This window comes from Myotis daubentonii, chromosome 9, assembly GCF_963259705.1.
Source record: "Myotis daubentonii chromosome 9, mMyoDau2.1, whole genome shotgun sequence".
Taxonomy (NCBI): Eukaryota; Metazoa; Chordata; class Mammalia; order Chiroptera; family Vespertilionidae; genus Myotis; species Myotis daubentonii.
In genome coordinates, this window is record NC_081848.1 from 49,605,799 (window position 1) to 49,633,515 (window position 27,717).

General features: G+C 41.6%; 1 protein-coding gene and 1 long non-coding RNA gene across 9 annotated transcripts in view; one reads left to right on the forward strand and one right to left on the reverse strand.

Moving 5' to 3' along the window:
* Positions 1–27,717, forward strand: part of LOC132240965 (uncharacterized) — a 121,876-nt gene that overhangs the window by 32,724 nt on the left and 61,435 nt on the right. The window lies entirely within an intron of this gene.
* The window catches only part of IRAG1 (inositol 1,4,5-triphosphate receptor associated 1), a 111,641-nt gene continuing 87,539 nt past the window's right edge, over positions 3,616–27,717 (reverse strand). For 6 of the 7 annotated variants that reach the window (XM_059708881.1, XM_059708880.1, XM_059708882.1 and 3 more), the window contains 4 exons: positions 23,437–23,504; positions 13,542–13,658; positions 11,848–11,982; positions 3,616–6,972 (listed from right to left, as the gene is read on the reverse strand). In XM_059708881.1, the coding sequence (XP_059564864.1) occupies positions 6,729–6,972; positions 11,848–11,982; positions 13,542–13,658; positions 23,437–23,504 (564 nt within the window). In that variant the 3' untranslated portion in view covers positions 3,616–6,728. Of the gene's footprint in view, positions 6,973–11,847; positions 11,983–13,541; positions 13,710–23,436; positions 23,505–27,717 lie in introns of those variants that run through there. The other variant, XM_059708883.1, reaches the window with a different exon arrangement.

A 27,717-nucleotide genomic window follows, 5' to 3' on the forward strand; every position in this document is an offset into this window, starting at 1 on the left:
ATTGTAATTATGGAATTCTGGCTTGAGAGTAATGCCTTGAGCAAAGGTTTATGAGTTTTCTTCAAAATGAATGTCATTTATAGGAATAGTGAATGGACAACTAGTTCTTTTCTCTATGAATGGTATCCATAAGTTAGATATTTGTACAGAAAATACCAATAGCAAAAGGAGAATCTGCTCTGCACAAACACGGGGAACTTCTAAGATACTGGGAGATAGCCCTTAAATATATCCAATATCTAAATATCATAATATCTTTAGACATCATTACTTAGGTGAGCATAAGCCTCGGGCTATGGGTACCTCAGAAACATATGTGACTATCACCATAGAACCAGGTAGACAGGAAGCAGGAATCATATCCCCTTCATCACTATCCTTAAAGCCTAGCATCATGCCTGTAAAAGAGCATTTGCTAAGTATTAAAAAAGAAAGAAGGAAGGAAGATAGGAAGGGGGAAAAGGAATCACAAAAAACATGAGTTAAAGTGATATTTAATCTGATATATGCATATAAAATTTAAATAGAGTAGACATTTTGAAATGTGGCAAGAAAGATGGTAATAGAGTACAACCCATATTCCTGGGCTGAGGGTAATATCTAAATATTAGTTTAAGTTCCAACACCAATTATCTGTGTGACTTTGAGCAAGCCACTTAACTTCCATAGGCCTCAGGTTTATCATCTGCTGAATAAGGGAGTTTAATTATATGAATTTAAAATTAACATAGAAATATAATTATATGATAGTGCTATTACAGGGACTAGTTGGTTTCTAACATATATAAATAGGCAAATAAATGTATTAGTCAGTGTAGTCTGTTATAACAAACAACCCCGAATATCAATACCTTAATAAAATAAAAGTTACTTCTCTCATGTTGCAATCCAATGGCTGACAATAGTGGTGGCAGCGGTGGTGGTGGTAGTGACAGTTGTCGAGATGGTAGTGTTGGTGTATATGTGTGGGAGGGATTTGGCCACACACAGTTATTCAGAGACTGTGTAGCTCTACCATCACTTAATACTTCAGTTCCCTCCTCCTCAAGATTGACATTGAACCAGCAACCAATGGAAGGGCATGTGGAGGAGGATGCTGGAGATTACGATAGGGGTCAGGCCTGGGAAGTGGCTATCTCACTTCCAACCATATCCCATTGGACAGAACTTGGTCACATGTTCCCATCTCACTGCAAAGGAGTCTGGAATGCAATTTAACTTTGTGCCCAGGAGCAAAAGGAAAAGTGAATTGGTGAACCCATAGCAGTTTTTGCCATAGTTTTCCCTTTTGATCACCCTGTATAGGTTTCACTATTCTTATCACACACAGAATAAAGTCACTCTATTCTCAAAGGAGACAATTCCAGGCCCCTTCCAGCTCAAAGTCCATGATCTCTGAGTTATGTTCAGCCATCCCTGTCAGGTCCAGCTGTGATACTCTGCGGTCTGGTAACATATGAACTAAAAAAGTTGTATGCTGCCCCCCAAATGTAATCTGGGGTGAAGCAGGATCTTGATAACCTCAGTAAACACTGCCATGTGCAAAGGAGAGGAATGGGAGACACAGCAGTCACCTGGCCGTAGGGGTTCTGGAATAAGAGACATTATAAAAGCCACTAGATCAGCTTTCTTTTGCTGCGTGACAAATTACTGCAGACTTAATGACTTAAACCAACACCCATTTATTATCTCACCATTCTGTAGATCAGAAGTCCCAGTAGGCTCGGCTGGGTCCTCTGTTCTGGGTCCCACAAGATTAAAATCAAGGTGCCAGCTGGGCTGGGCTCTCACCTGGAGGCCCTGGGAAAGAATCCATTTCAATGCTTATTCAAGTTGGTGGAAGAATTTTAGAATTTCTGCCTACCACAGTTGCCTACCTTGGATTAGATCCTGATTCTGCTTTCTGGGAGAAACTGCCATGTCCCATGTCCACTGTTCTCTGTGGCCCTTCATTTTGTACCATCTTTTTTGGTCCACTTTAGTGGGAATTAGAGAGTTATGCCTTGCTTTTACTACTGGCTTTCTGCTGGTATAAGCTTAGGATTCCCAAAATTATTTTCCAACTTGAACAATAAAAGGAGTTTTTAGTTCTGGCTTATGTTTCTTTGTAAATACAGTTTCCTCACAAACTTAGATTTCTGATCTGTTTGCTTCCATTTGATCCCATGTGTCAATAATTATACCCCAAATCCTTTCCCAGTAACAATTCTCAAGATATATTTCTTTGTTTTTTCAGCCCCTTGCCCCCCATCTCTCTGTCTCTCTCTCTCTCTCTCTCTCTCTCTCTCTCTCTCTATCTCTATCTCTATCTCTATCTCTTTCTCTCTAATTTAATGGTGGCTAGTTCATTTAAAAGCATGAATGGAATATCCTTAATCTGGTCTTTGCGGTACGACTACGTTGATTTGGGTTCAACTGAGAAATTTTATGGGTTCTTTTTTACTCACAGCTCTTTTTAGCTTTACTTTTTGGGATTTAGAAGCAGTCACATTTTCTAGCCCTTCAGTCAGAAAACTCTATTTTTCTCCTTTCTCCATCCAAATAGCCAATTTTTTGCTGAGTGATTTTTTTCTTGCAGTATCTTGCCAAAGACAGCCAATAAAATTCACTCTAACACTCTGATTCTTTCCTACTACTTCTCCTATACATAGGCTGTCCTTGAGTTTACTCTAAATCAGTGGTTCTCAACCTTCTGGACCTTTAAATACAGTTCCTCATGTTGTGACCCAATCATAAAATTATTTTCGTTGCTACTTCATAACTGTAATTTTGCTATTGTTATGAATCGTAATGTAAATATCTGATATGCAGGATGGTCTTAGGCGACCCCTGTGAAAGGGTCTTTCGACTCCCAAAAGGGTCGTGACCCACAGGTTGAGAACCGCTGCTCTAAATTATGATGGGTAAGACTTGACCAAATATTTTTGTTTTATTCACAGCATGGGTCACACTATTTCCAGTCCCTGATATTATTTTCTTATTTCCTGCCACTTGAGTGCTAAGCCAGTGCTTCATATTTTGAAAATTTGTTAATGAAGCACCCCATTACTGGTTCAAATGTATGCATTAGTCAGGGTAGACTAACTGCTATAACAAATATTTCTGAATTTCTGTGGTTTAATACACTAACATTTTGTTTCTTGCAAACGTCACAGTTGAATGCTGTGAGTGCCCATTCAAAAACTCAGCTTCCACCTAGTGGTTCCGCAACCTTCTTGGGCCTCAGCTGAATCCTCTGAATTTGATAGGAACAGAGGGGAATAAGGAGAGTGTAAAGTATTGGGTAAGATAGTTGTGTTTCTAGGAAACTAGATCTGAAGGTCTACATTTCCCTGCACCTAGCTGCAAGAACGACTGAAAGATGTAGTCTACCTATGGAAATTAGGTTGGTAAACACTCACCAGTCTCAATCACAGAAAAATGTATTAATTACAAAAACCATGGGCAGAGAAGGTACTGGAGAACTAGTATCAGGCATAGGGAAGAGGAGAGGAATTGATCCAGCTTCTGTGACTGGGGACTTCTGGCTTGCTTCTGGGAGACGCTAATAGCCAATGGGGAAATATTGTTGGCTTGGCTCCACAAAATGAGGAGGCATTTAGCTATTGTCAGAGGTTTGGAAATGTGCTTTTATTTTCAAACTCAGGCACGTGACATGCTACAGTTCAATTCCAGCACACCTGTGTGAGATTTAACAACATTTGGAACTGACAGCCAGTGCTACACAAATCCAGCCTCTCCCTCTCTGTTTACTCTGCAGGCTGAAGAGCAACACATACTGGCTTTGTAGTACCCAGAAAGTGAAGTTCCTTTCAGGAGGTGATGTCAACAACAGCACAAAACAACACATCGCTCTGCAACTGAGCCTAGGCACCAGAGTCCTAGGGCTAAGTAGGAATGTCAGACTTCAGAGGCATTTTGAGGGGAACTTTTTATTTCAGATCAATATCACTTTAGGAAATACAGGGCCTGTTTCTCTCCGTTTCACGGCTGCTTTGACAACAGTTCCATCGCTTCAGGTCAATCTTTGCTTTTCAGAAAAGAAATACCGATAAGTACTTTTTTCAGGAATACTCATGGAAATGTGATTACTCCTATACCCCTTCTTTTTCTCAACCCCCTTTACTCTCAGAGTAGTTTGGGTGAGGACCTTGTCTGGGAGGACTCTTGCAGGTCTTTCTGTGGAGCAGCTGGAGGTTCAGGAACTCACTGCAACCCCCTCTCCTGGCCTTTGTCTCAGCTGGAAACAAAGGTCACAGCCTTGTGGCCAAGTGGACAATGATCCTCTGAGCCTGGTCCTTTAAGAGTGGCTGAGACTGGACATTGCCAGCCAAAAGCCTCATCTCACAGCCACTCTCTCAGGAGCTCTATTTGCATCCTGCCTTTGGGCTCTCAGGACCCAGAGCCCCTTCAGTAGTCCAGCCTCCCTGGAAAGGGAAGGTAAACCATCCATCCATGCCCCCAAAGTCTGTCTGCCTTGATCTGCACCTCTTTACCTAATGGCACATCCGTGGTCCATCCTGGCTTGGGTTTCTCTCATGGTGATTTGCTAGCCACTGTAAAGGACATCCCCCTTAAATCAACATGCTGTTCTAAAGTGGGGCCTAATTTAGGTGGGTCTCCTGAAAGGAGTGGTTGCATTAAGCCTGGTTCTTGAGCTTGGGAATGATGTTGCTAGCCGGGCCTCATTTCTGTTCTCTCTCAGAGCAGATTGAAAAATATTAGAATAAGCTGAGGCTAATAAAGATGTTATTGTTCTTATAGAAATAGTGGTGATGCTGGTGCTGGTATTGGTAAGTATGCAAAATGTTAGCTGTCCTCAAGCTGCTCTCCACCACCTTGAAAGGCTCCCTTGTTCTTTTGATCAACATTTAATGACAACCTCCCCAGCATTAGCCACCATGCTAAGCCCTTACCCAGAAAATGGGTAAGACATGGTTCTTGTCTTTGAGGAAAAATTGCTGGGGGAGAAAGACACAGAAATAAGTTATTGTTATACACTGTCATAATGATCAGTAAGGAAGATGTTTTAAAAGTGCCAGAAAGCACAGAGAAGGGTGTGCCCTATTGTGTGGGGTATAGTGGGGAGTTGGAGGAGGTAATTAAAGCCTATATGGAGGGGATGATTTTTGCACTTGGTCTTGAAGAATGACTAGGGGAAAAAATTGCAGAAGAAAAACTAGTGCGTGGAGGAACAGAACTGTGAGAGAAAACAGGTTAGTCTAGGCACCAGAAATGGTTTGGAGGTGCTGAAGGGTCTGGACTGTAAGGTGTCCAATTAGGAGACCACTGGAAGAGGCCATTTAGTGCAGTGGTTAAGAGAGCACAGCCTCTGGGCCAGCCTGCCTGGCTTTGAGTTCTAGCCCCATGATTTACTAACTAGGTGTCCTCTGAGAGCTACTTGTATTTTTTGTGCTTCAGTTTCCTTAGCTGAAAATGAGAAGACTAGTACCCACCTCATAGTTTTTGTTTGTTTTCCTTGAGGACTAAATGAATTAATACCTACCTGGTACCTAGAACTGTGTTTGTTTCATAGTAAGTTTTATATTATGACTATTAACAACAAAAACAAACAACTTCAACAACAAAACAAAAGCAAAACAACCACAACAAAACCCACACAGAAACCAATACCCCCCAAAACTGATGAGGGATGAATGAAGACTGTGAAGGTAGAGCGAGAGGTCAAATTGAAGGTGGGGTGTGCTCTATCAGTGTTCTACTAAACAATTGGGGATGCTCCGAAACACATGTTTGAGTTGAGAATTCCATTTGAACTGAAGCACTAGATGTAGTTGCACACTTATATGTGGGCACATGGACGCTGAAAGCACACCGGGTCTCCTTATTCACCTGAGAGTCGAATTAACTTCTCCCAATGGGGAGAGAACAAATAGGGAGTAGACTGTGCTGTACAGTTTGGAATTGTACTTGAAATGGAGACCAGCAAGTTCACTATTAAAGCCATGAGTTTGCAGTGTTTTTCAAACATCTTAAATCCACATAGAGAGCTCATTGAACGGGTGCCTGGTGACTGCCCCAAACCTAGTGAATATCTGTGGGCTGGCTTTATCCAGAGCACCCATAGCACACATTTGGAGGCTTGTTGGCTTCATGCACATGTGTGCTGCGTGTATGTGTGTGTTGTTTGTATGTACAGATGCATATATATTAATTCACATCTTCCCATTGCATTTCAAGCACAGAGCTAAACTCAGTCTAAATATTTTTCTGAGAAACCTTTCCTATTTCTGTAAAGAGAAACTCTGTTTCAAAGGGGCAGAAAGAGAGTGAGAATGAGATAGGAAATGGGAAGATATTGACGTGGTGACTCCTAATTCCAGGCCTGTTCCTTGGGGTTGGAGTTGGCCTTTAGGCACAATTCTTCCTGTTCCCTATTGCAAAGAGGAAATAAATGGAAGAGTGAGCTTTTCACTGTCCCCTGCAGTGAGCCAAGGCAGGCGACCTTCCCTTCTATTAGAGTTCCTTGGTGAAGGTGACTTCTTCATCTACTGGCTGCTTTCCCAGGAAAGTTTTGTTGATCCTCTGAGAACATCAGTTACTATGTATGAAGAGCTCCCACAGAGGAGCTGATTGTGAAAGAACCCCTGCTCATTCTCTGATGGACCGTGGCAGCGTGCTCACACCCGGGCCTGACAGCACTATAACTTGGGGAAAGGGTGATGGGCTGTGTGTAGGAGCAGGGTACTGGCTGGATGTCAGGTTTCCTACTGCTCCGTAGGCTGCTCATTCTGAAGTCCTGAGCTCCACCAGGAGTCCCTCTGGGCTGCTGAGCAAGTGGATCTTCCAAGGGGCCCATCGGGCTGTTCCACACAAGAGTTATAGGAATTGTACAGCCCCAAGACCACAGTCAAGACCAGCATCGCTGTGGCCATCATCCAGATGACTTGCCAGTGCTGACACAGTTTGGGATACAGGACTTGTAAGAAATGAACCAATTCTTCAAGTTTGCTGTCAAATGAAAAAATAGGTGGAGGGTTTAGTATGTTGAACACAAATATGATGCCCAGACCCATACTTCTCTGTCTGGACACTTTCTATGCTATCTAGAGCACTGGTTCTCAAACTCAGCAGTGTATAGAGTCTCTTGGCAGCACTTATTCAAAATACCCAGGCCTACTGAATACGAAAGAGTTTCCAAAGGTATGGTCTTGGTATCCATAGTTTAAATTTTCCTTCAAGTGATTTTGATGCCACCAGTCCATAGCCTTGATGTTGGGAGCTACTGAGATACAATACTCCTTTTGCTTGTTTGATCCTTCACTCACTTACCCATGCTCTCATCTGTTCACGAGGTGGTCATAGATATCTGAACTCTCCCAAGCCCCAACATATAAGGTTGGCTGACCACACTCCCACGCATTCAGACAGGACCAGCATCTTTTCTGCACTTAACGGTGTTAGTGATCAGTTCCACGTTCTAATCTTTGTCTGCCTCCATGTTCAGACACATAGTTTGTTGTCCTCATTTCCACATCTGACTATGTTCAGAGTGGGAGGATTATGCTAAACTCATAAAAGACTTGATGTCAACGATAAACGACAAAGAACCAGATCAACCTCAAGAGTTCACTTTAAACCATCCTAGGGCAACCAGAGGACTAGTAGCTCCAGCAACCTCTAGATGGTTTATTCAAGATGTTTTCTCAACCCTGTTAATTTTTATTCCCTAACCTTTCCCTTCTCCTCTTTCTCTTCATACTCTTCTCTCCCCTTTCCACTCACTTTTTTCTCTCTTCCCTCCTTGCTTTTCATCTCTGTCCTCCATTTTTTTCCTGCTTCACTCCCCTCTTTCCAACCGCCTTTCAACTTTTCCACTCTTTATGGCCTAGTGAAAAGATATTCTGTCAGATGGCCCACTTTGAAGAGTCTATTCTTAGATCTCTGTGGAGAAGCCCTGGACACATCTATTTTTGAGATATATATATATTTTTTTTTTCAAAAATGAGAATATTGAGGATTACCAGAGGGAGGAAGTGAGAAAAGTGACAGGGGGCTTTCTGAAGATCTTATGGCTCACATAAACACTAAAATATGCAGACTATTTGCTGAGAAGTAGAGAGCTCTACTTCAGAGTTAGTAGGAAAAAGACACCATAACAATGGATAAAATGACTCACAAATACCCTCTTTAGAAACGGGCCAGATACTCAAGAGGGCCTGCCTCAGATTCTGCACTAAGGCACAGATTAGTTTCTTTTCCATGTGGGAACCCTCTGATGATTGTTTCAGGGACAATTAAGCAAAGCAAAATAGTGATCACATCAGCTGAGGTGAAAATCATCAACTATTTCTAAACTCTTGGGAAGGGAGAGCTTAGAAGTGGAAGCTTCTTTTCTTTCAGCTCCATTTAAATTATTTCATTTCTATTTAAACATAATTGTATGCTAAAATGCAGCCTTTCTTTTCAGCTATATTTCCATGCCCAAAGCAAACTGGGAAAATGCCACTCTAGCCCCACCCTTATGTGGGATAGCAGAGGAGAAGGTCAAGATCTGGTTTTGTGACCCTCGGCTGGTCACCCATTTTCAGCCTATAAAAGAGGTTAGAAATAGAATTATATTAGAAATAGAATTCCTTTGGAAATCAATTTTTGGTTGTATTGAGTTCTACCCATTCCTCCATAGGGAGGGGTGAAGATGCTTCCCCTCACCTGGGCCTAGGGAGGGGCTTCGGGGATGTTGCTTGGAGAGTTCGATATACTGCAATAAGGGGGAGACAGTTGTGTGTGACTCGCACCTGAGAAATTTAAAGAGCAGGGATCTTGCTGAAGTGCTTTTGTGGCATCAGAGTAGGGGGGACATGATGGGGAAAACTACCTTCCCACCAATGGTGGGCCAAAGGTAGATGTTTCACCTCACCTGGATGTAGTCGGGTGAAGGAGAGCTGGCATGGGATGTCATGGTTTCTGTCTGGAAATGCTACCTAGAAGCTGAACAAGGAAGGTATACTTCCAGATGTTCAAGGACGAAGAGACTGATTTTAAGTAACCAGCTGGAAGAGATGCATTCAGCCTCACAAAGGGACCTGCAACTGAGAGAGCCTAAGCAATGGTTTGAATGTGTGTGATGCTGGGGTGGGAGGAGTGGTTTTCTCTGAAGGTCCCATAAAACGCCATACTAAACAAAGTCAGAAAGTCAGCTTTAAATGCCTGCCAAAGCCTCAAGCCCAGTCACAATAATACCAGTCAAGTATTGCCTTTCCCACTCCTTAATCTACATTCCCGTTCTCAGCATTAATCCTGGAGAGGCCAGGCGCTGCAACAGCAAAGCGGGGGTGGGGGGCAGGAGACTGAGAGAGAAGCCTTGCTCCGCATCCCCACTGCAGACTTCCTTCCTGAGGCAGACCAGCACTGGGGGAGGGGAGACACTTTTCACTATTTCAGGGAACTGCCCATTTTAATTGCTGAAAGGAGGTTTTTCTTGGGATTTAAACTTGACCAGAGGACTTATGTCTTCAGAGAGTTATTGGGAAAGTAAAGGAATGTACTTAAAACCATAGAGCAGGTTTGAACAGGCAGTGGGAGAAAAGGTAAAAGTTTTCTGTTGCACCTTGTGAGTCTTACTTACTTGTTCAATGTAAATGTCAGAAGACTGTGTTCTCTGTTTTAATATGGGTAAGATATTGGATTGATTCACTAAAGTTCATTTAAGCTGATCCTCCAGAAAATAATATTTATAACAGATTACATTATTATAATTATTAAATATAGTAGACATTCAGACAAAAAGACTTTAGTGTTTGTTGTTGAATTTCTTATATAAGGGATCAACTACTGGGGTTACCCCAGTGCTTTTTGTTTTGAAAGTCACTAAGTAGGACATGGACTTTTAATGACTTCAGACCTTGCTTGTTGGTGAGATGGCAAAATTTCATGGGGAATCACATTTGAATGCAGGTGCGTACAGACAGCTGTGTGTAAGGGACTCAGAAATGAATGCACTGCTTGGCATTGAAGACAACAGCTCTCAGGGCTAGTCTGGCTTGGGTCACAGTTGAGGAAGGGAAACTAACTTTGAGTGTGCAGTTTATATGATAGCAGCGTCTGTCATCATGCTGGGCCTGAAAAGGCGAAGCTACATCCCTGTGCTGAAGGATAAGGACCCTTCTGAGGGCTGTGCTGATGTCTGGTATCCATCACCTGTGGTATACACATGTACTTGAGACCAAATGTAAGTCTGAAAGGGAGCCAAGGTGGAAGAGAGGACAAGGCCTCGGGATAGGCAGGACCAAGAGGACGCTCTCAGATGATGGATGCATAGAGTGGCCATTTCTTTAGGCAGCTGACCAGGAGCTGTACAGAGAGCGATCCAGGCACAGCCTTATTTTCTCTGGGGTTTCATGAAATGGGAGGGAGCCACCAATCTTCTGAGATCAAATTAGCTAGATAAGGATTCCAGCCCTGTGCCTTGTAAACCAGACTGTTTATATTCCATGTACTCTCTGTTTAGTTCTCATTTGTTCTTTCTTGGTGTTTGGAAATGTTAGAAGTTCCAGCCTGTGTTAGCTGGATTGAAGGGAGTCAAAGGAAGAGCTGTTGTCCAGGCCTGGGCTTGACTGCATTAAGGGGAGGAAGGCATTGGGGTGGTCTGCAAAATAAGAGCAGACGACCCCAAGAGAGAAAAGACATAGGAGATCAGGATCCAGCTGCTTGGAGAAGGGACTATGCTTTCACTGTTGAAACTTGGGGGTTCTTTCAGTAAGAGAGGTGGTGCATCCTAGTACAGGTTGTTTTCACTGATGAAGCGTTTTCTCCAGTTCTTCTAGATAACTCTTCCCTTGAACATGGGGGTGAATTCATGTAGGCAGAGACATTTCACTCTGGTTGAATCTTCACTAACTGTGCTCTATTGTCCCTCTGTGCTTTGAAGTATATCTATCTCATGTCTAATTTTCATTTTATTACCTTATTTGTTACATGTGTGTGATTTCCAGAGTCTGTCAGCAATGAAGCATAGACACATATCCTATCCCAAGTATAGCAACTAATTGGATAATTAATCATTTTGGCTGGAACCATTCTCAAACCTAGGATAGCCTGGGGGTCTAAAAAAGATTTTGGTGAAGTGTTCCAACTTTTCTGTAACTACTTTTCAAACATCATAAATCAAGACTTCTGGTTTGAATGTACTAATAGAGACAGGAGGGTAGAATATGTGAAAGTGGGGCTATCATTAAAATCCAGGACGTAGATAGGACAAGATGCAGGATCTATACTATCTTTATCTACACTTATATATATTTTCCAGACTTAGAGAAAAATACACTTGAAATATACAGTATGTCTAAAATACCCAATCCAAAGTGAAACCAATGTCCAGATGACCAAGCTTGTTTGATCAGTATGGAAGGGTCCTATTGGAAACTCACCTTTGTCACCAAGCTGAGTTTGTCCCTTGCACCCATCTATTCTCTCTGTCTCTGTTCTTGCAAGAAACCCCCTCTGGGGCTTTAGGCCAGCTCCCTTGACCATGGTCCATTCATGGGGATACTAGTAGCTGGAAAAGGAGCTAACCATGGCTGGGCTAGGAAGGACTCCAGTCAGTCCCTCACAATTAGTTTCTCGGCTCCTGATTATAGCTCTCCACCACCACTACCATCACCACTACTACCACCTATGATCTCTCAGCTCTTGCAAATATCCCCTTGTTAACTAATTTGACTCTTTGGAATTTCCTCTGCCTCCTCTCCCAACATGAGTGTCCTCTTGGTGTCTGTTGGCTGCTCATTTGGACCCTAGGCCCACTGATGCCCTGGACTGGCATTTCCAGAGATGTTGTGCAATTAATGAATCATGACCCATTTTGGCAGTGTCAAGGGCTCCAACCTGCTTCTCTGGTCCTTTCCCTCTTCCTCACTGTCTTCTGCCTCTTCAGGTTCCTCAGGACCCTCAGTCTTCTGTTCTTCTTCCTCCTCCTTTAGGCCTTTAAACTCTTTGGTCTTCTTTAGATCTTCCTGGTATCTAGAAGGCAAAAAAGGAACAATCGAGTCTGGGAAGGCCAGGCACAGAGCATCCTTTCCTGAGGTCCAAGAGGAGAGGGATTGACCATCCCCAATAATTACGCACTTCCTGCGGTTCCACAAACAGGAAAAAGCTGGGAAGCTCCACTGAATCCCATGGCTCATGTCAGTACAATTTCCCCTCAATCTTCAGTCATCCTTCCTGTTTATGAAAGTGTGACAAAACTGACAGGGAAAAATGTGACCGGGTTCTTGTTCTACCAAACATTCAGTGGGGCTAATATTACAACTGTTTTCGATGTAACCTTGGTGAGTCAGCTCCTCACCTGTAAAATGGAGAGGGTGTCATTCATCTCACAGGGTGTGGGAATGTTCTAAGGAAGTACCAGGCATACGACTTGATCTAGTGAGGGTGACACCTGTCACACAGGCTTGCTGGGAAGTTTTACCAAAGTGGCAGGCACACAGCTTGTCTTAGAGAGGTACTCAATAAATGTTTACAAAGCCAATGGGATCATTTACCCTCACGCATTCTGAGTACAGAGGACAGCTGTGGGTTAAAAGACAGGCTTTCCTACAGAAACCCTTCTGATTTCCTTCCCCAGGATCAGTATTACACGGAATATACACTTTCTGTCTGTCCTACAGCTGAGTGTTTAAGGCCAGCACACTTGGCTGGAGCAACCTCAGGGTAGTGTGCATGGCTGCCACACAGGTGCCCACAGATTTCACACCAGTGGGAAGCTGTGTCTCCCTGGGAGTCACAGGAAAAGAAGTTCAAGATGTGATGCCTGGTCAGAGGTAATTTTCTGTCTGGCCAAGTCAGTACTCTGTCCCATCTGTGACTGACAACCCAGAGTTGCTATTGAAGCTCAATTAGAGAAGTGGACAGTTGGAAGTTGAGGATACTCCAGTTGACAGGAAGAAGGAAAGGCTGAGAAAACTGTAGCAAGTGGAGTTGCCGCTGCTCCTGGGCTTTTTTGGCAGCAGCATGACTGTTCTGGGTGCTCAGGAAGCCTCGGGCACCATCAAGAAGAACCCACCCAGATCCCTTGATTTTGAGATCATTCTGGGCAGTGATGTTCTGGTGGCATTTTGCCTAAAAAAAGGGCAGTCTTGTTATTGTCTGACCACACCTTCTCTCCCTGCTTCCTCCTGTCCTTCCTGTGGAACAGTACTGCTATTTTCTATGTAGTTCCTTACTGAGGCAAGGAGGGCCTGGGGCTACTGGTTGCTTCCCTCAATCCTCTAAGACAGCGGTTCTCAACCTGTGGGTCACGACCCCTTTGGCGGTCGAACGACTCTTTCACAGGGGTCACCTAAATACATCCTGCATATCAAATATTTACATTACGATTCATAACAGTAGCAAAATTACAGTTTTGAAGTAGCAACGAAAATAATTTTATGGTTGGGGATCACCACAACATGAGGAACTATATTAAAGGGTCGTGGCATTAGGAAGGTTGAGAACCACTGCTCTAAGAGATAGGAAGGCCTGTGGGAAAGATTCTTCTGAGATCTGCCAAGTGACCTCAGAGGGGTTGAAGTATAACTCACCTCTTATTGTACGCTTCTTCCTCCATCTTGGCCTTGGTCTCCTGGCTCATCTCCAAGCAGCTCGGGGTTGGTGTGGGAGCAGAAGCTTCACAATCTGGGTCCCCATTTGTTTTTCCACTAGTGAGAAGAAGGAAGCACAGGGCGTCCTTTCAGGGACAGATTGGGCATCTGAAAACCAAACCACGTCTTTGGCCTGATTGCTGATCAGAAGTGAGGAAACCCATTGCATTGAGTTAATTTCAATCCTTCTACCTTGAGACAAGATTTATAAAGGCCCTAGTTCATGAATCTTCCCTGGATCCCCAAACATCTAATACTGCTTCAGTTCCCCTTTTCCTCATGCTCCCAAATCTACCTTTGTTCTTTCTTTTTTTCCCCATCTTTATTCTTATTCCAGGAGATGCTGTGGGTGGACAGACAGCTATTGGGACAGACAGCACCAGGTAAGAAAGATGGAGGCAGACCAAAATGTTCAATGGCATTCCATTCCTATGTCCATCTTTTGTTTCATTCATATTAATATCTATTGAGTACTGATTGAGTCACAGGCATCTTGTAATATGCTAAGGACACATCATAAAATAAATGAGCTTAGAAGAAAAAAAATCCAAAAAAAGGAAAGAAAAATATATAATTCATTGCAAGTTGTGATAACTTTTATGATAGAAACAAACTGTGTACAGTGACAGAAAGTAATGAGAGAATCTGCTTAGACAGAGTGGTCAGAAAAGGCCTGAGCTGGTGTAATGAAGCACAGATTTAAAAGGTGAGAAGTTGTTAGTTGTATCTATAACAGAGGGAATATCAGTCTAGATAGAGGATGCAGGATGTATGAAGACCATAAGACACAAAAGACGCAGAGATGCTTGAGGAACTGAAAGGAGGCAGTAAGGCTGGAGTTACTAGTAACTTTTGGACAAGGGGCATCTAAGTGGAGATATCAAGTAGTATTTGGATATACCAAAGACTAAATAAATTATATTGGTATTATCATCGTATAGATGATAGTTAAAACGAGGGGATGGGTAAGGCTGAAGAAATTCATTTGGTATCATCATCATATCATATAGATGATATTTAAAGCCTAGGGAAATAATATGAGGAAAGATGAAGACCCAGGACCAAGCCATAGACATCTCTGTCCTTAGCTCAAGTGGAAAAGTAGTGACAGAGGAGATTGAAAAGTAGCAGTTAGAGAACTAGGAGAAAAAGCCAGGAGAGTATGAAGTCCTGGGAGTGCAGAGAGGCGAGGATGTTAAGAAGGGAGAGTTGTGTGTCATACACACACTTTTGAGAGTCCGAGTCAGATAAGTACAAAGTGATTCTTAAATCTGACAATATGAAGGTCAAGAGGAGTTTTGATGAAATGGCAGAAGCCAAAGACAGATTAAAATGGGCTTAGTAAAGAACGGGAGGTGAGAAAGGGGAAGACATAGACACAACAATTGGACTAGGAAAAGGAATAGAGGAGTGTTTAGGGGGAATGCATAGCTAAAGAAGTGGGTTAAAATATGAAAGCAAACAGATTGTCAAACTGCAGCGGGAAGACCGGGGAGGGTTGGGGGGCAAGAGGTAGGGGGGTAAGAGATCAACCAAAGGACTTGTATGCATGCATATAAGCATAACCAATGGACATAAGACACTGGGGGATAGGAGAGGCTAGGGGACTGTCTAGGGCGGGGGGAAAAATGGACACAATATGTAATACCCTTTGTAATACTTTAAGCAATAAAAAAAATAAAATAAAATAAAAAATAAAAATAAAAAAAGATGAAAGCACATTTGAATGTGGATAGAAACGATCCAGTAGAGGGGATGAGAGAAAGAGGATAACCAAAGGAACAAATGATATGAAAAGGGAAGCAGAGACAGCTCTTTAAAAGATTGAGAAACTTCTCCTTGGTTATAACAGAGAGGATGGTAGGTTGGGTATTTGGTGAAGGAAGATGAGAGGGCTACTATCTAATAGCTTACATTTTCTCTATAAGGTGAAAGACAAGGTCATCTACTGAGAGTGAGGTAGAGAGGCCTAGGAAGGCTTGAGGAGAGAGGAGAAGGCATAAAAGAGTCGTGTGTGTGTGTGTGTGTGTGTGTGTGTGTGTGTGTGTGTGTTGGGGGGGGGGCGGGGAGACAGACATGTTAGAAAATTATAGTAGGATGGCTGGGCAGTGCTGGGAGCCTATTTGAGGTATGGGATCACAAGGTATAAGGAAGTATCCTGATGGCCATGCCTTCACTACAGTATAGATTCTGCAGCCCTCCTAGGTCACCAGAATCCCAACAGGAGTCATGTCAAGGAGGAACCCTCAAATAAGGCAGAAGAGTGAGCAGAGCTTTTCAGCCAAGAGTCTGAAAGTCACAGCTGCACCCTCTCCAACCCCTCAGACAGGCTTTATAAGTGAGGCTTATATATTCTCCTCATCTCTTAGTTTTCCTCAGACCTTGTAAACTTTACATTTCCTCAGGTTGGGAACCAAAACCCATTGTGAACAAGAAAAATAAAACTCTAAAAATATCATCTATTCATAACATATCTCCTTTTGCACATTACATTATCTACTCCCTTCCATGTGATCTTTGCCTAATGTGCAGTTTCCTATTTGTCCAAACAATTGGAACAAGAGCAGAAAAAACATAGTTACAGCCAAAGGCAGGGAAAGTAATTATTTTATTAAATAAATGCTATATTAGAAATAAAGTATTGGTATCAGACTTCTAATTTCTTTTATCTACAGCTTTCAACCTTAGAGGTTAATGATAAACATGTCTGAAGGAGGTCAATATAGTATAGGAAGAAGAACCCTCCTGAGGCAAACATGGGTTCAAACCCCAGCTCCAACATGTGCAGATTACTTAACTATCCTGACCTTCAGATCCCTCAACTGTCAAATGAGGATAATACTCTATACCTGAAGATGGTAGCGTAAGAATTAATGAAGAAATATAAGTAAATTTCCTGCAATATGGTACTCAACAAATGATACTATTTATTCTTAGTTATACACGGAATTTATTGGTAGAGTTTGGTAGCAATCTGATGTTCTTTCAAACCTGATCTAAAAATAAAATCCAAGCTGATAAATTATCAGGGGATTATATCTTCAAGAGAGAACTTGACATAGATTTCTCTGATACTCCAGAGTCAGAGGAACCCTAAATGTGACTTTAAAGTATTAACATAATATTGTTTTAATAAATTTCTCAAGGGTGTGTATATTGTGCCATAAAACACTCAAGGACTTTCAAGTTTTGTTGACCAAGTGATAGTAAACAAAACTTTCATTGCCCTCAGGTGAGTGCTCTGCAGAAACTAAAACTTTCCCCTAGTAGAGCCAGGAAGCCCATTTCAACAACTTTTTAACATGTGGATCTTCTGTCCAGGGTCCAGACCTCCCAGGTTGACTTGATCACCCTGTTCAACTCAACTCACCTATGGGGCTTTAGTTCTTAACATGCTTTCACATATGTTCTCTCACTTGACCCTCCTGATATGAAGAGCTAACATTTGTCCTACGTGTCAGGCTATGTGATAAGGTCTCACTTAAGACAGTGACCCAATAAGATAAGTGATACTATTATTCTCAGTTTGACAGGCAAGAAAACCAAAACTCAGCCCAAGGTCAAACAGTATTTGATAGAGCTCAAATTTGATCCTATGCAGGCTAACATTTGCCCATTCTCTTGACTGCTCTATATGCAACCCATATGGGGGATTTTCCCATATGAAAGATGAGAAACCAAGTTCAAATTGACTAAGTGACTTGCCGACGTTCACATTACTGGTGGTTGGCGGGCCTGGCTGGGACTCTCTCCTTGGTCTTCTAGCTTCATGTCAAAGTACACTTTCCACAGCTCCATGAGCCCTCTGTTCAAACAGAGGTCTTTTCCTGGGGCTCTGAGCAGTGTGAGGGGTTCCAGGAAATGGGCTAAGTGAGGCCCTGCCTGCTCATAGGCTGAGCCATGGCTTATGATTTGGCCCTTCCTTTAAAAGTTGCTTGTTTAGAATGAGAGATAGGCTAAGAAAATCTTTTTTTTTTTTTTTTTTTTTTTAAATATATTTTATTGATTTTTTACAGAGAGGAAGGGAGAGAAATAGAGAGTCAGAAACATCGATGAGAGAGAAACATCGATCAGCCGCCTCCTGCACATCCCCCAATGGGGATGTGCCCGCAACCCAGGTACATGCCCTTGACCGGAATCGAACCCGGGACCCTTCAGTCCGCAGGCCGACGCTCTATCCACTGAGCCAAACCGGTTTCGGCAGAAAATCTTGATTTAATACTGGGGAGGATGGGAAGTAGGGGGAACACACACTATGTGAAACGTTTGCAGTTATATCCTGACCTCAAGACTGAGCTTACAGTTCCTGAAATATCTTCTCCAACAACCTGGAAGTTTCTCCTTGTGTATCTTTAAGACTCAGCTCAAATACCTTCTCCTCTGTGGCATCTTTGCAGTGTTTCCCTTCTCCCACAACCTGTAGTTAAAGTTGATCTCTCCCTCCCTCTGTGCCCTCATTACATCTCTGTTACAGCATAACTTGGAGATGGGGTGATTTTATGTTTTATCTACTTGCGCATCTCTCCATTAGACTGTGACTGTAGGGAAAAGACTGTTTGAGTTGGAATGGTGCTTGGCAATAAGTGCCTTTAAGTGTTTGCTGAGTTACGTTGACTTGACTGTGGCTCATCCAGTCCCTGCCTATTGATCTTATAAAATGGGCAGGTCCTCGCTGTAAATGGCTATTTCCTGAAACCCAGTGTTTGGGTTGAGCTGAAGGAATCTTTATTCATGCCTGTAAACTTGGAGCTGAGCCCACACAGCTTGTGCCCACCCTAGGGATTTCTCAGCTAAATGCTCACAGATTGTGGCATCTATTCCCAGCCGAAATTTTGTATGCTTTTTTTTGGGGGGGGGGATTGGGGGGGTGGGCGGGGATGATTCATGACAATGAGGCTTATTGTTCTATCATGTCCACCAAGTCAACAGTGTTTTTCATGATGCTCAGCTCTCAGTGACATGAGGATTATTTAGTCAAAATGTGTTTGACCAGCAGGTATATTAAAGTCTATTTTTTCCACGTGGTAAATAATATTTGAAAGTGACTACAACACTTACCAATGGACACATCTTACCTTCTTGGGCTCACAATGTCTCTAAGCCACTCCTACTGCCACAGCTCCCTCAGACAAGACCAACCCAGGGGACCTGAGCTACAAAAGCTTCCTTACTCCCTATTACTCAGTCCCAGATTCCTGGGGCCCACTACTAGTTGATTGAGGGCTAATTCACTCCAGAATACTATCTGCAAAGGGGAGCTGCTTGCAGTACATATGTGATGTCATATGAAACCTTTAAGCAATTTACCCTGGCTATTTCAAAAATGTAGAAAAATTGTTATTTTAGAGATTGTAGTTAAAATTGTCCAGTGATTTATCAGTATAATGGTCCATTTTATAAACCAGTCCTGTACATTAGCCATATGTGTGGCTTATTTGATCCCAGTGAATGGCTCCATGTGTACCCTCACTCCCACCACTCTCTGCCTTCCACTCAACACCTGGCCAATCAGCAGGTCATTCCACAAGAGCTCTTTCAAAAACAGCTCTTAAATCCATCTCCTCTCTCTAGTCATACTGGACTTCTTTCTATTCTTCTAGTTGGAGAACCTATTAACAGGTTAAGAGCATGAATTCTGCTATCAGCTGTGTAACCTCAGGCAAGTGATTTCTCTGATTTTCAGTTTCCTCACCTATAAAATAGGGATATTTTATACCTATCTTATGGGACTATTATAAAGATTAAATTATATCATTAATGTAAAGCAATTGGAAACAGCACTTTGCATAAAGTGAGACAGTGGCAATTTTTCTACACTTTTGAAACTGCCAGAGTAATTATCATCATCATTATTATTCCTTGACTTCATACCTTCTCACATTATATCTGGAATCCTGTTAACCTCTAGGTCACTTAGTTAACTGTATAACTTTCAGGCTTCACTTTAAAAGTAAATTTCTAGAGGAAACATTTTTGGAAGCCCTCCCTCCCACAATACAAAATCTGGGTTAAGGTGCTGATTGTTGTGTGTGTTGTTCCCTTAGCAACCTGTACTTCGTTATGCTATCACCCATCACATTATATTATACTGGCCTGTTTCCCACCCATCTTTCCCATTAGACTTTGAGCTCCCTGAGTGCATTCTAGGTACCTGACCCTTGGTCATTAATTGTCAAAGAAATGAAAGAATGAAAAATAATAAATAGTTCTCCTACTTGTGAAACTGTTCTTGAGTTTTGTTCTGGTTTAATCTTCATGTAACTTTAAATATAATAGTCCCCTATGCTGTACATCTGAAACTAATTCAAAATAATATTGAATGTAATCTGCAAATTCAAAAATTTTTAATTAAAAAATATATACTATTCCCCTATTATCCCAAGTTTCACTTTCTGTGGTTTTAGTTACCCATAGTTCACCACAGTCTGAAAATATTATATAAAATATTCCAGAAATAAACAATTCATAAGTTTTAAATTGCATACTGTTCAGAGTAGAATGATGACATCTCACATTGTCCTGTTCCATTCTGCACTGGACTTGAATCATCCCTTTGTCAGTGTATCCATGCTGTATACGCTATGGCCTATACTTAGTAATCACTTAGTAGATCAACTTTCATGTATTCAAGTGACCTTTATTTTACTTAATAATGGGCCCAAAATGCAAGAGTAGTGATGCTGGCAATTTAAATATGCCAAAGAGAAGCTGTAAAGTGCTTCCTTTAAGTGAAAAGGTGAGTACATACAATAAAATATGAGAGAGAGACCACAGTCACATAACTTTTATTATAGTATAATTGTCCTATTTTATTTTTAGTTGTTGTTAATCTCTTACAGAAGCAAATTTATAAATTAAACTTTAGTGTGTGTGTGTGTGTGTGTGTGTGTGTGTGAGAGAGAGAGAGAGAGAGAGAGAGAGAGAGAGAGAGAGCAGTATATATAGGGTTCTTGGCATGTATCCTGCATGGATCAGGGGGACTACTGCATGTGTCACTTTCTTATTTTTCTCTAAGTCTACAGGTTCGTAGCCCCTTGTTAAAAATGAAGAGCAGTTTACTAGGAAGTGACCTACAAGAACAAGGCTCAAAATTTTCTCAAATCACATTGGGCATGCAGTCAGCGTAGGTATTTGCTAAAAAGTAGCTGCAGATAATTTTATCTTCTCATCATCTTTCACCTGCTTAGCCATTTCCCTTCTTGTTTAGTCACTGTATGCTTAGAGAAATGTTACATCTTTTTAACATCAAGCTGAATATAACAATCTTTAACAATATGGAGAAGGTAGCTAGAGTTGACTGTATTTGTGTTAGAAGACATGAATTTATTTTCACTCACAGACGGTCTCACTGTTAAGTCTCTGAGCAATCTGTTAAATGTTTCCAGTTTCATGAATTCAGATGGAAATCATTTAGCACCTTTTAGAAATCCATGGGGGAAGCTGCTGTTAGTCCTGAATCCCTCCTTCTTTGAATATTCCCTCCCCTTTTTACAGCCATATTTATTGGCTGGGTGTATTCCCAACAGTTGAGTCAGCCACAGTAGAGGTAATATATCATGGTGATCTCTCTGGGTGTTCCATAAGAGTGAGCACCTACCCAGCCAGCATCGCTCAGTGGTTGAGAATCGACCTATGAACCAGAAGGTCACAGTTCGATTCCCAGTTCGGGTACATGCCCAGGTTGCAGGCTCGATCCCCAGTGTGGGGCATGCAGGAGGCAGCTGGTCAATGATTGTCTCTCATCATTGATGTTTTTATCTCTTTCTCCCTCTCCTTTTCTCTCTGATATCAATAAAAATATGTTTAAAAAAAGAATGAGTTACAGACATATTTGTCACCACTGATGCTTATTCATTGCCACTTCTAATTTGGGGCTGCTGCCTGTTGTCCCCAATTTTGCACCTCACTTTTTCCTACCAGGTTTACCTCAGGTTCTTGATGATCCTCACTGCCTTAGATAGACGTTCTCAGCTGGCCTGCACATTAGTTCTGCAGGGTCCAGGCCCTGCCCCATCATTGTCAGTTCTTTGAGGAGAGTGGGGACATAAATCTTCTGCTCTGTTTAGCTCTGTGAGCCAAGAGTTGGAAACAGGGCCATGTTGGGGACCTTCCTGGAAAAGGGGTTGGTGCATCCAAAGGCAGGATTGGAGGGAGAATTTTAGTGTGCTTCTCATTCAGGGCATAAGTGACTATTTCTGGAGAGACTCAGAGACCATGGGCTAGACCAGTGGTTGGCAAACTCATTAGTCAACAGAGCTAAATATCAACAGTACAACGATTGAAATTTCTTTTGAGAGACAAATTTTTTAAACTTAAACTATATAGGTAGGTATATTGTTATTAACTTAATTAGGGTACTCCTAAGGCTTAGGAAGAGACACACTCAAGGGACCAAAGAGCCGCATGTGGCTCGCGAGCCACAGTTTGCCGACCACGGGGCTAGACACTATGACTCTAGGGACTTGGTTAGATTCTGTAAAATTGGTTACGTCCACATGGTTGTTAGTTTGTCATCCCTGTATAATTTCCTTATAGTGATCAGGAAAACAGGGAAACAAATAAACAAAAATACCCTATAGAACATCAAGAAACTTTAAGTTTATGCGGGGTTAGATGGCAAAAAGAGGAAATGCTGGAAGAACTTCAAGACTAATGTGGGATGAGTCATGGAGGGATAGGTTTGTTGTTGATGTACTGAGAGGGGATGAAAACATTGCTAAGTCTGGGGGTGAGGATCTTGGGAACTTGTTTGTACTGCAAAGGGGCCCAACATGGACATTTTTATCTGGTCAGGCAAAACTATTCTAACAGCAATGAATAATAAAGGATTAAAGTTATCTCAAGGCAAGGAAGAAGGAAGAATATAGGTGTATGTTCTACCAAGTGAGGAAAGAAAGACAAGGGAAAATTCCTGAGAGGTGGCAGCTGTGGTCCAGATGTTTTCCAGCAAGCAAATGAAAGAATTAGAAAGGCAAGTTACAAATTCCTCTGAGTGTATAGAAAACAGCCTGCCTTGCTTTGACTGAGGATGCAAAGATCTAAAAATTGTAAAAATGCCTAGAAAAGTTAGGCATATCAGACGCTGTTGTTTGCCTATCCGATATTCATCTCCTTCCTACTTCCTAACAGCAACATGATTTTGTTTGAGAATTTATTCTTTCTTATGAAGCCATTTTGCTTTATGGAAAGCTGGGCCTCTCTTCCTATCTCTAGGGGATAGTTTAATACTACAATGACAATCCCATTCCCAAAGCCTGTGATTGGTTTACAAAAGGACCAAATCTGTTAACAAGATAAGGAAGACTGAAAAGAAAGGCTTTTGATTCATTCCTAAGAAAGAACCATGGGGGAAAGTGGTCTTTTTTCTTATAGATAATGTCGTGTCTGGATAGAATACCTGAATTAGCAGCCATTTGCCATAAGCCTGCTAATGAGGTCAATATATAAAGTGGGCAGAGGCTAGGAAATTGTAGAGAGACTAAGCTGGAGCCCTGATGTACCACATTTGGGGAAGCCCCTCCTCTGGACTTAATTAAGCCTCTTTGAGTTGGGGTTTTCTTGTATCTGTAGCCCAAAGAGTCCCAACTAACAGAGAAGACTTCCATCTCTAATGGGCTCTCCTTAGATCATGGTACTCTTGACCAATACCATAGCATCTCCCTGGTCTAGGAATTTTGCAAACTAGGTCTGAAATCTTTGTCTCAGAGTGCTACTTATTTCTCCTAAAACCTAATTTATTTTCTATTGCATTTAGGGAGTGAGGATGGGAGAAAAGGTGAGTTGAGATTTTCCTCAGAGATCCCCAGAGTTCAGAGGGAAAAAAATAGACACTTACTTTTCCAAAAGTGCAGGCAGTGTTGAGGTGACAACGGGTAGATTGCCTTTCCCACTGGGCGATTCTGACTGAACAGAGACAGAGAATTGAGGATTAGAGAGGAAGGAAGAAACTGGAGCTGCTGGGTGTCTGATGATACTGGGGAAGAGGGGCTGTTGCTCCTCTTCTTTCCCTTTCCTCACTCCTGACACTCTCTAACCTTCACTCGATACCATATGTTGACTCTTTTCTCAGGCCTTCTCTGACCTCCTTTCTTAGGTGTTGTTTACCTCTGGGGCACATGCAACTTGCAACTTTTACTTTTCGTCTTTGAGTTTTGTTGAGCAAAGAGAGTTTCCATTTGAGGCTCTGTTCTGGAGGGGAGTCATCCATTTTCTCTGTCCCATTTACTGGCTTAGATTAAATACCAGTGGGCCTCCTACTAAACACAGACCCCAAGGTCCCTGGGATAGATTCATGCAAGCCCATCACAGCCCTGGAGATATAATTCTCAGGAGATGACTATCCTTACCAAAAGCTCAAGCCATCATAAACTTCTTATGACAAATATCCAAGGGCTATCACATTGTTTTTGTTGCAATGGATTTGATTTTAACAGTGGTTCTCAACTCTGGCTGCACATCAAATCACCTGGGGGAGATTTTTGAAAGTCCTGGTCCAATCCAGAATCTTGGGGTGGGTCCCAGCATGGAATGTTTAGCCCCACATCATTTGAATGTATAGCCCTGGTTGCCCCTAGCCTAAAGGAATATATTTGGAAACCACATTTATACATTTAGTATAGTATGGGAAATAGGTCCTTTAAATTTTCTCCACTCAAATTTTTTCACTTTTTAAAGGAGCTTAGGGAGGGCTAGTTAGTATGTTTCTTTAAAGCATACTAACTAGCCCTCCCTAAGCTCCTTTTAAAAAAATTTTTAGGCTCCTTTGGTTTAGTGGATGATCTGGGAGTTTATGTTGATTTCAAAGATGATTGAAACATTCAAGGCAGGAAGAGGTGAAAGAGATTTATGAGTTATTGCCATCTCTTGGCACAAAAGAACTTGAATCTACTTCACCTATTGCTTCCATATCAGATTGTTTCCTTATAGAGTACTGCTAGTCATGGACAGGGCATGGAGGAACAACTGGAGAAACAATTAGAAGTGTTAGACAGGATTAAGCAGGTTCACAAAGACTGGGGAGCTGGAAAATATTTTGTTATATAGGAACTGTCTTTGTTTAAAAAAATTGAAATTGATTTTTTTCTGATTATAAGTAATACATTCTTAATATATATATATGTATGTGTGTGTGTATATATATATATGAAATATGCTAATTAACTGGGACACCGTAACAGGTTGACCGGACAGGAGGAGGTTATGCGTGCAGTGTCAGGGGCAGGGGCATCAGGGGCCTCCAAGCGCCTGCACTGGGGGAGGACCTGATCAGCAGTGGCTGTGGCTGTTTCAAGGGCCGGAGAGGGAGTGGGTGGCGCTGTGTGATTTCAAATCGCACACTGGGCTAGTAGAAATATAAGACGGCATCAAGATCTCTGGAAGCTTTGAGTCTTTGCCTGATCCAATTAGTCAGAAACAGCCTTTAACACTGTCCTGCACTAGAGATTGAGAGGTATAGAGGATCTACCTAAAACATAGTCACAAACCCAAACAGACAACCAAAATGAGGAAACAAAGAAACAACCCCCAAATGAAAGAACTAGTGAATTCTTCAGAAGAAGAGATAAATGAAGCAGAGATAAGAAATTGATCTGAAACAGAGTTCAGAGTAATGATGTTTAAAATGCTCAACAGTATGAAAAAAGATATAGTAACTATGAAAAAAGAACAGTCTAGGATAAAGAATGACATATCACAAATAAAGAAAACATTGGAAGGAATACACAGCAGATTAGGGGAAGCTGAGGATCGAATAGTGAATTAGAAGACAGACTTGAAAATATCACTCAATTAAAGAACCAAAAAGAAAAAAAAAACACAATTAAAAAACAGGAGGATATCTTAAGGGAGTGTGAGACAATGTGAAACATAACAATATTAGAATAGTAGGTGTGCCAGAAGAGGCAGAAAGAGAGAAAGGAATAGAGAAGGTGTTTGAAGAAATAATGGTAGAAAACTTCCCTAACCTGGTAAAGGAAAAAGTCACACAAGTTCAGGAGGCACAGAGAATCCCATACAAGAAGAACCCAAACAGACCCACGCCCAGACACATCATAATTAAAAAGCCAAAAGTTAAAGACAAAGAGAGAATCTTAAAGGCAGTAAGAGAAAAGAACACTGTTACCTAAAAAGGAGTTCCCACAAGGCTGAAACCTGATTTATCATCAGAAACTCTACAGGCCAGAAGGGAATGGCATGAAGTACTTAAGGTAATGGAAAGCAAGGATCTGAGACCAAGATTACTATATCCAGCAAGGCTATAATCTAAAATAGATGGTCAAATAAAGAGCTTCCTAGACCAAAAAAAAAAAAAAAAAAAAAAATGACTAAAGGAGCTCATCACCACCAAGCCAGCATTACAAGAAATGCTAAAGGGATTGCTGTAAGGGATTGCCGAGAAGAAACAGAGAGAGAAACCATTTTAGTACAGAATTAAAATGGCTATAAATAACTACCTCTCAATAACATTAAATGTAAATGGATTAAATGCTCCAATCAAAAGGTGTAGAGTAGCTGAATGGACAAAAAGATGACCCAACTATTTGCTGTCTACAAGAGACCCACCTCAAAACAAAAGACACTCACAGGATGAAAGTGAAGGGATGGAAAAAAATTTCCCATGCAAATGGAAAAGAAAAAAAAAAAGCTGGAGTAGCAATACTCATACCTGACAAAATAGACTTTAAAAGCATCATGCTCTATAGGACACTGAAAAAAGAGATAGAGGAAGACATAAATAGATGGAAGAACATACCGTGTTTATGGATTGGGTAGAATCATACTACCCAAAGAAATCTATAGATTCAATGCAATCCCCATTAAATTACCAACGGCATATTTCACAGATCTAGAACGAACATCCCAAAAATTCATCTGGAATAAAAAAAGACCTCGAATAGCTGCAGCAATCCTGAGAAAAAAGAACAAAGTAGGTGGGATCTCAATACGAGATATCAAACTGTATTACAAAGCCACTGTTCTTAAAACAGCTTGGTACTGGCACAAGAACAGACATATAGATGAATGGAATAGAATAGAGAACCCAGAAATTGACCCAAACCACTATGCCCAATTAATATTCGACAAAGGAGGCAAGAGCATACAATGGAGTCAAGACAGTCTCTTCAATAAATGGTGTTGGGAAAATTGGACAGATACATGCAAAAAGATGAAACTAGACCACCAACTCACACCATACACAAAAATAAACTCAAAATGGATAAAAGACTTAAACGTAAGACGGGAAACCATAAAAATACTAGAGGAATCCACAGGCAGCAAAATCGCAAACATGCCGAAGGAATTTCTTCTCTGATACTGCTCCTAGGGCAATGGAAACTAAAGAGAAAATAAACAAATGGGACTACATCAAAATAAAAAGCTTTTGCACAGCAAAGGAAACTATCAACAAAACAACAAGAAGGCCCACTGCATGGGAGAACATATTTGCCAATGATATCACCGATAAGGGTTTAATCTCCAACATTTACAGGGAACGCATGCAACTTAACAATAGGAAGATAAACAATCCAATCAAAAAATGGGCAATGGACCTAGATAGAAACTTTTCGAAAGAGGACATACAGAAGGCCAAAAGACATATGAAAACATGCTCAAAGTCACTAATTATACCAGAGATGCAAATCAAAACGACAATGCGGTATCATCTCACACCCGCCAGAATGGCTATCATCAACAAATCAATAAACAACAAGTGTTGGAGAGGATGTGGAGAAAAAGGAACCCTTCTGCACTGCTGGTGGGAATGCAGACTGGTGCAGCCACTGTGGAGAACAGTATGGAGTTTCCTCAAAAAACTAAAAATGGAACTCCCATTCGACCCAGTGATCCCACTTCTAGGAATATATCCCAAGAAGCTGGAAACACCAATCAGAAAGGATATATGCACCCCTATGTTCATAGCAGCTCAATTCACCATAGCTAAGATTTGGAAACAGCCTAGGTGCCCATCAACAGATGAGTGGATTAAGAAACTGTGATACATCTACACAATGGAATACAGTGGGGCCTTGACTTACAAGTGTCCCGACTAACCAGTTTTTTGAGATACCGGCTGTCTCTTGGCTGATTTTTTGCATTGAGTTGATAGAGTAATTTG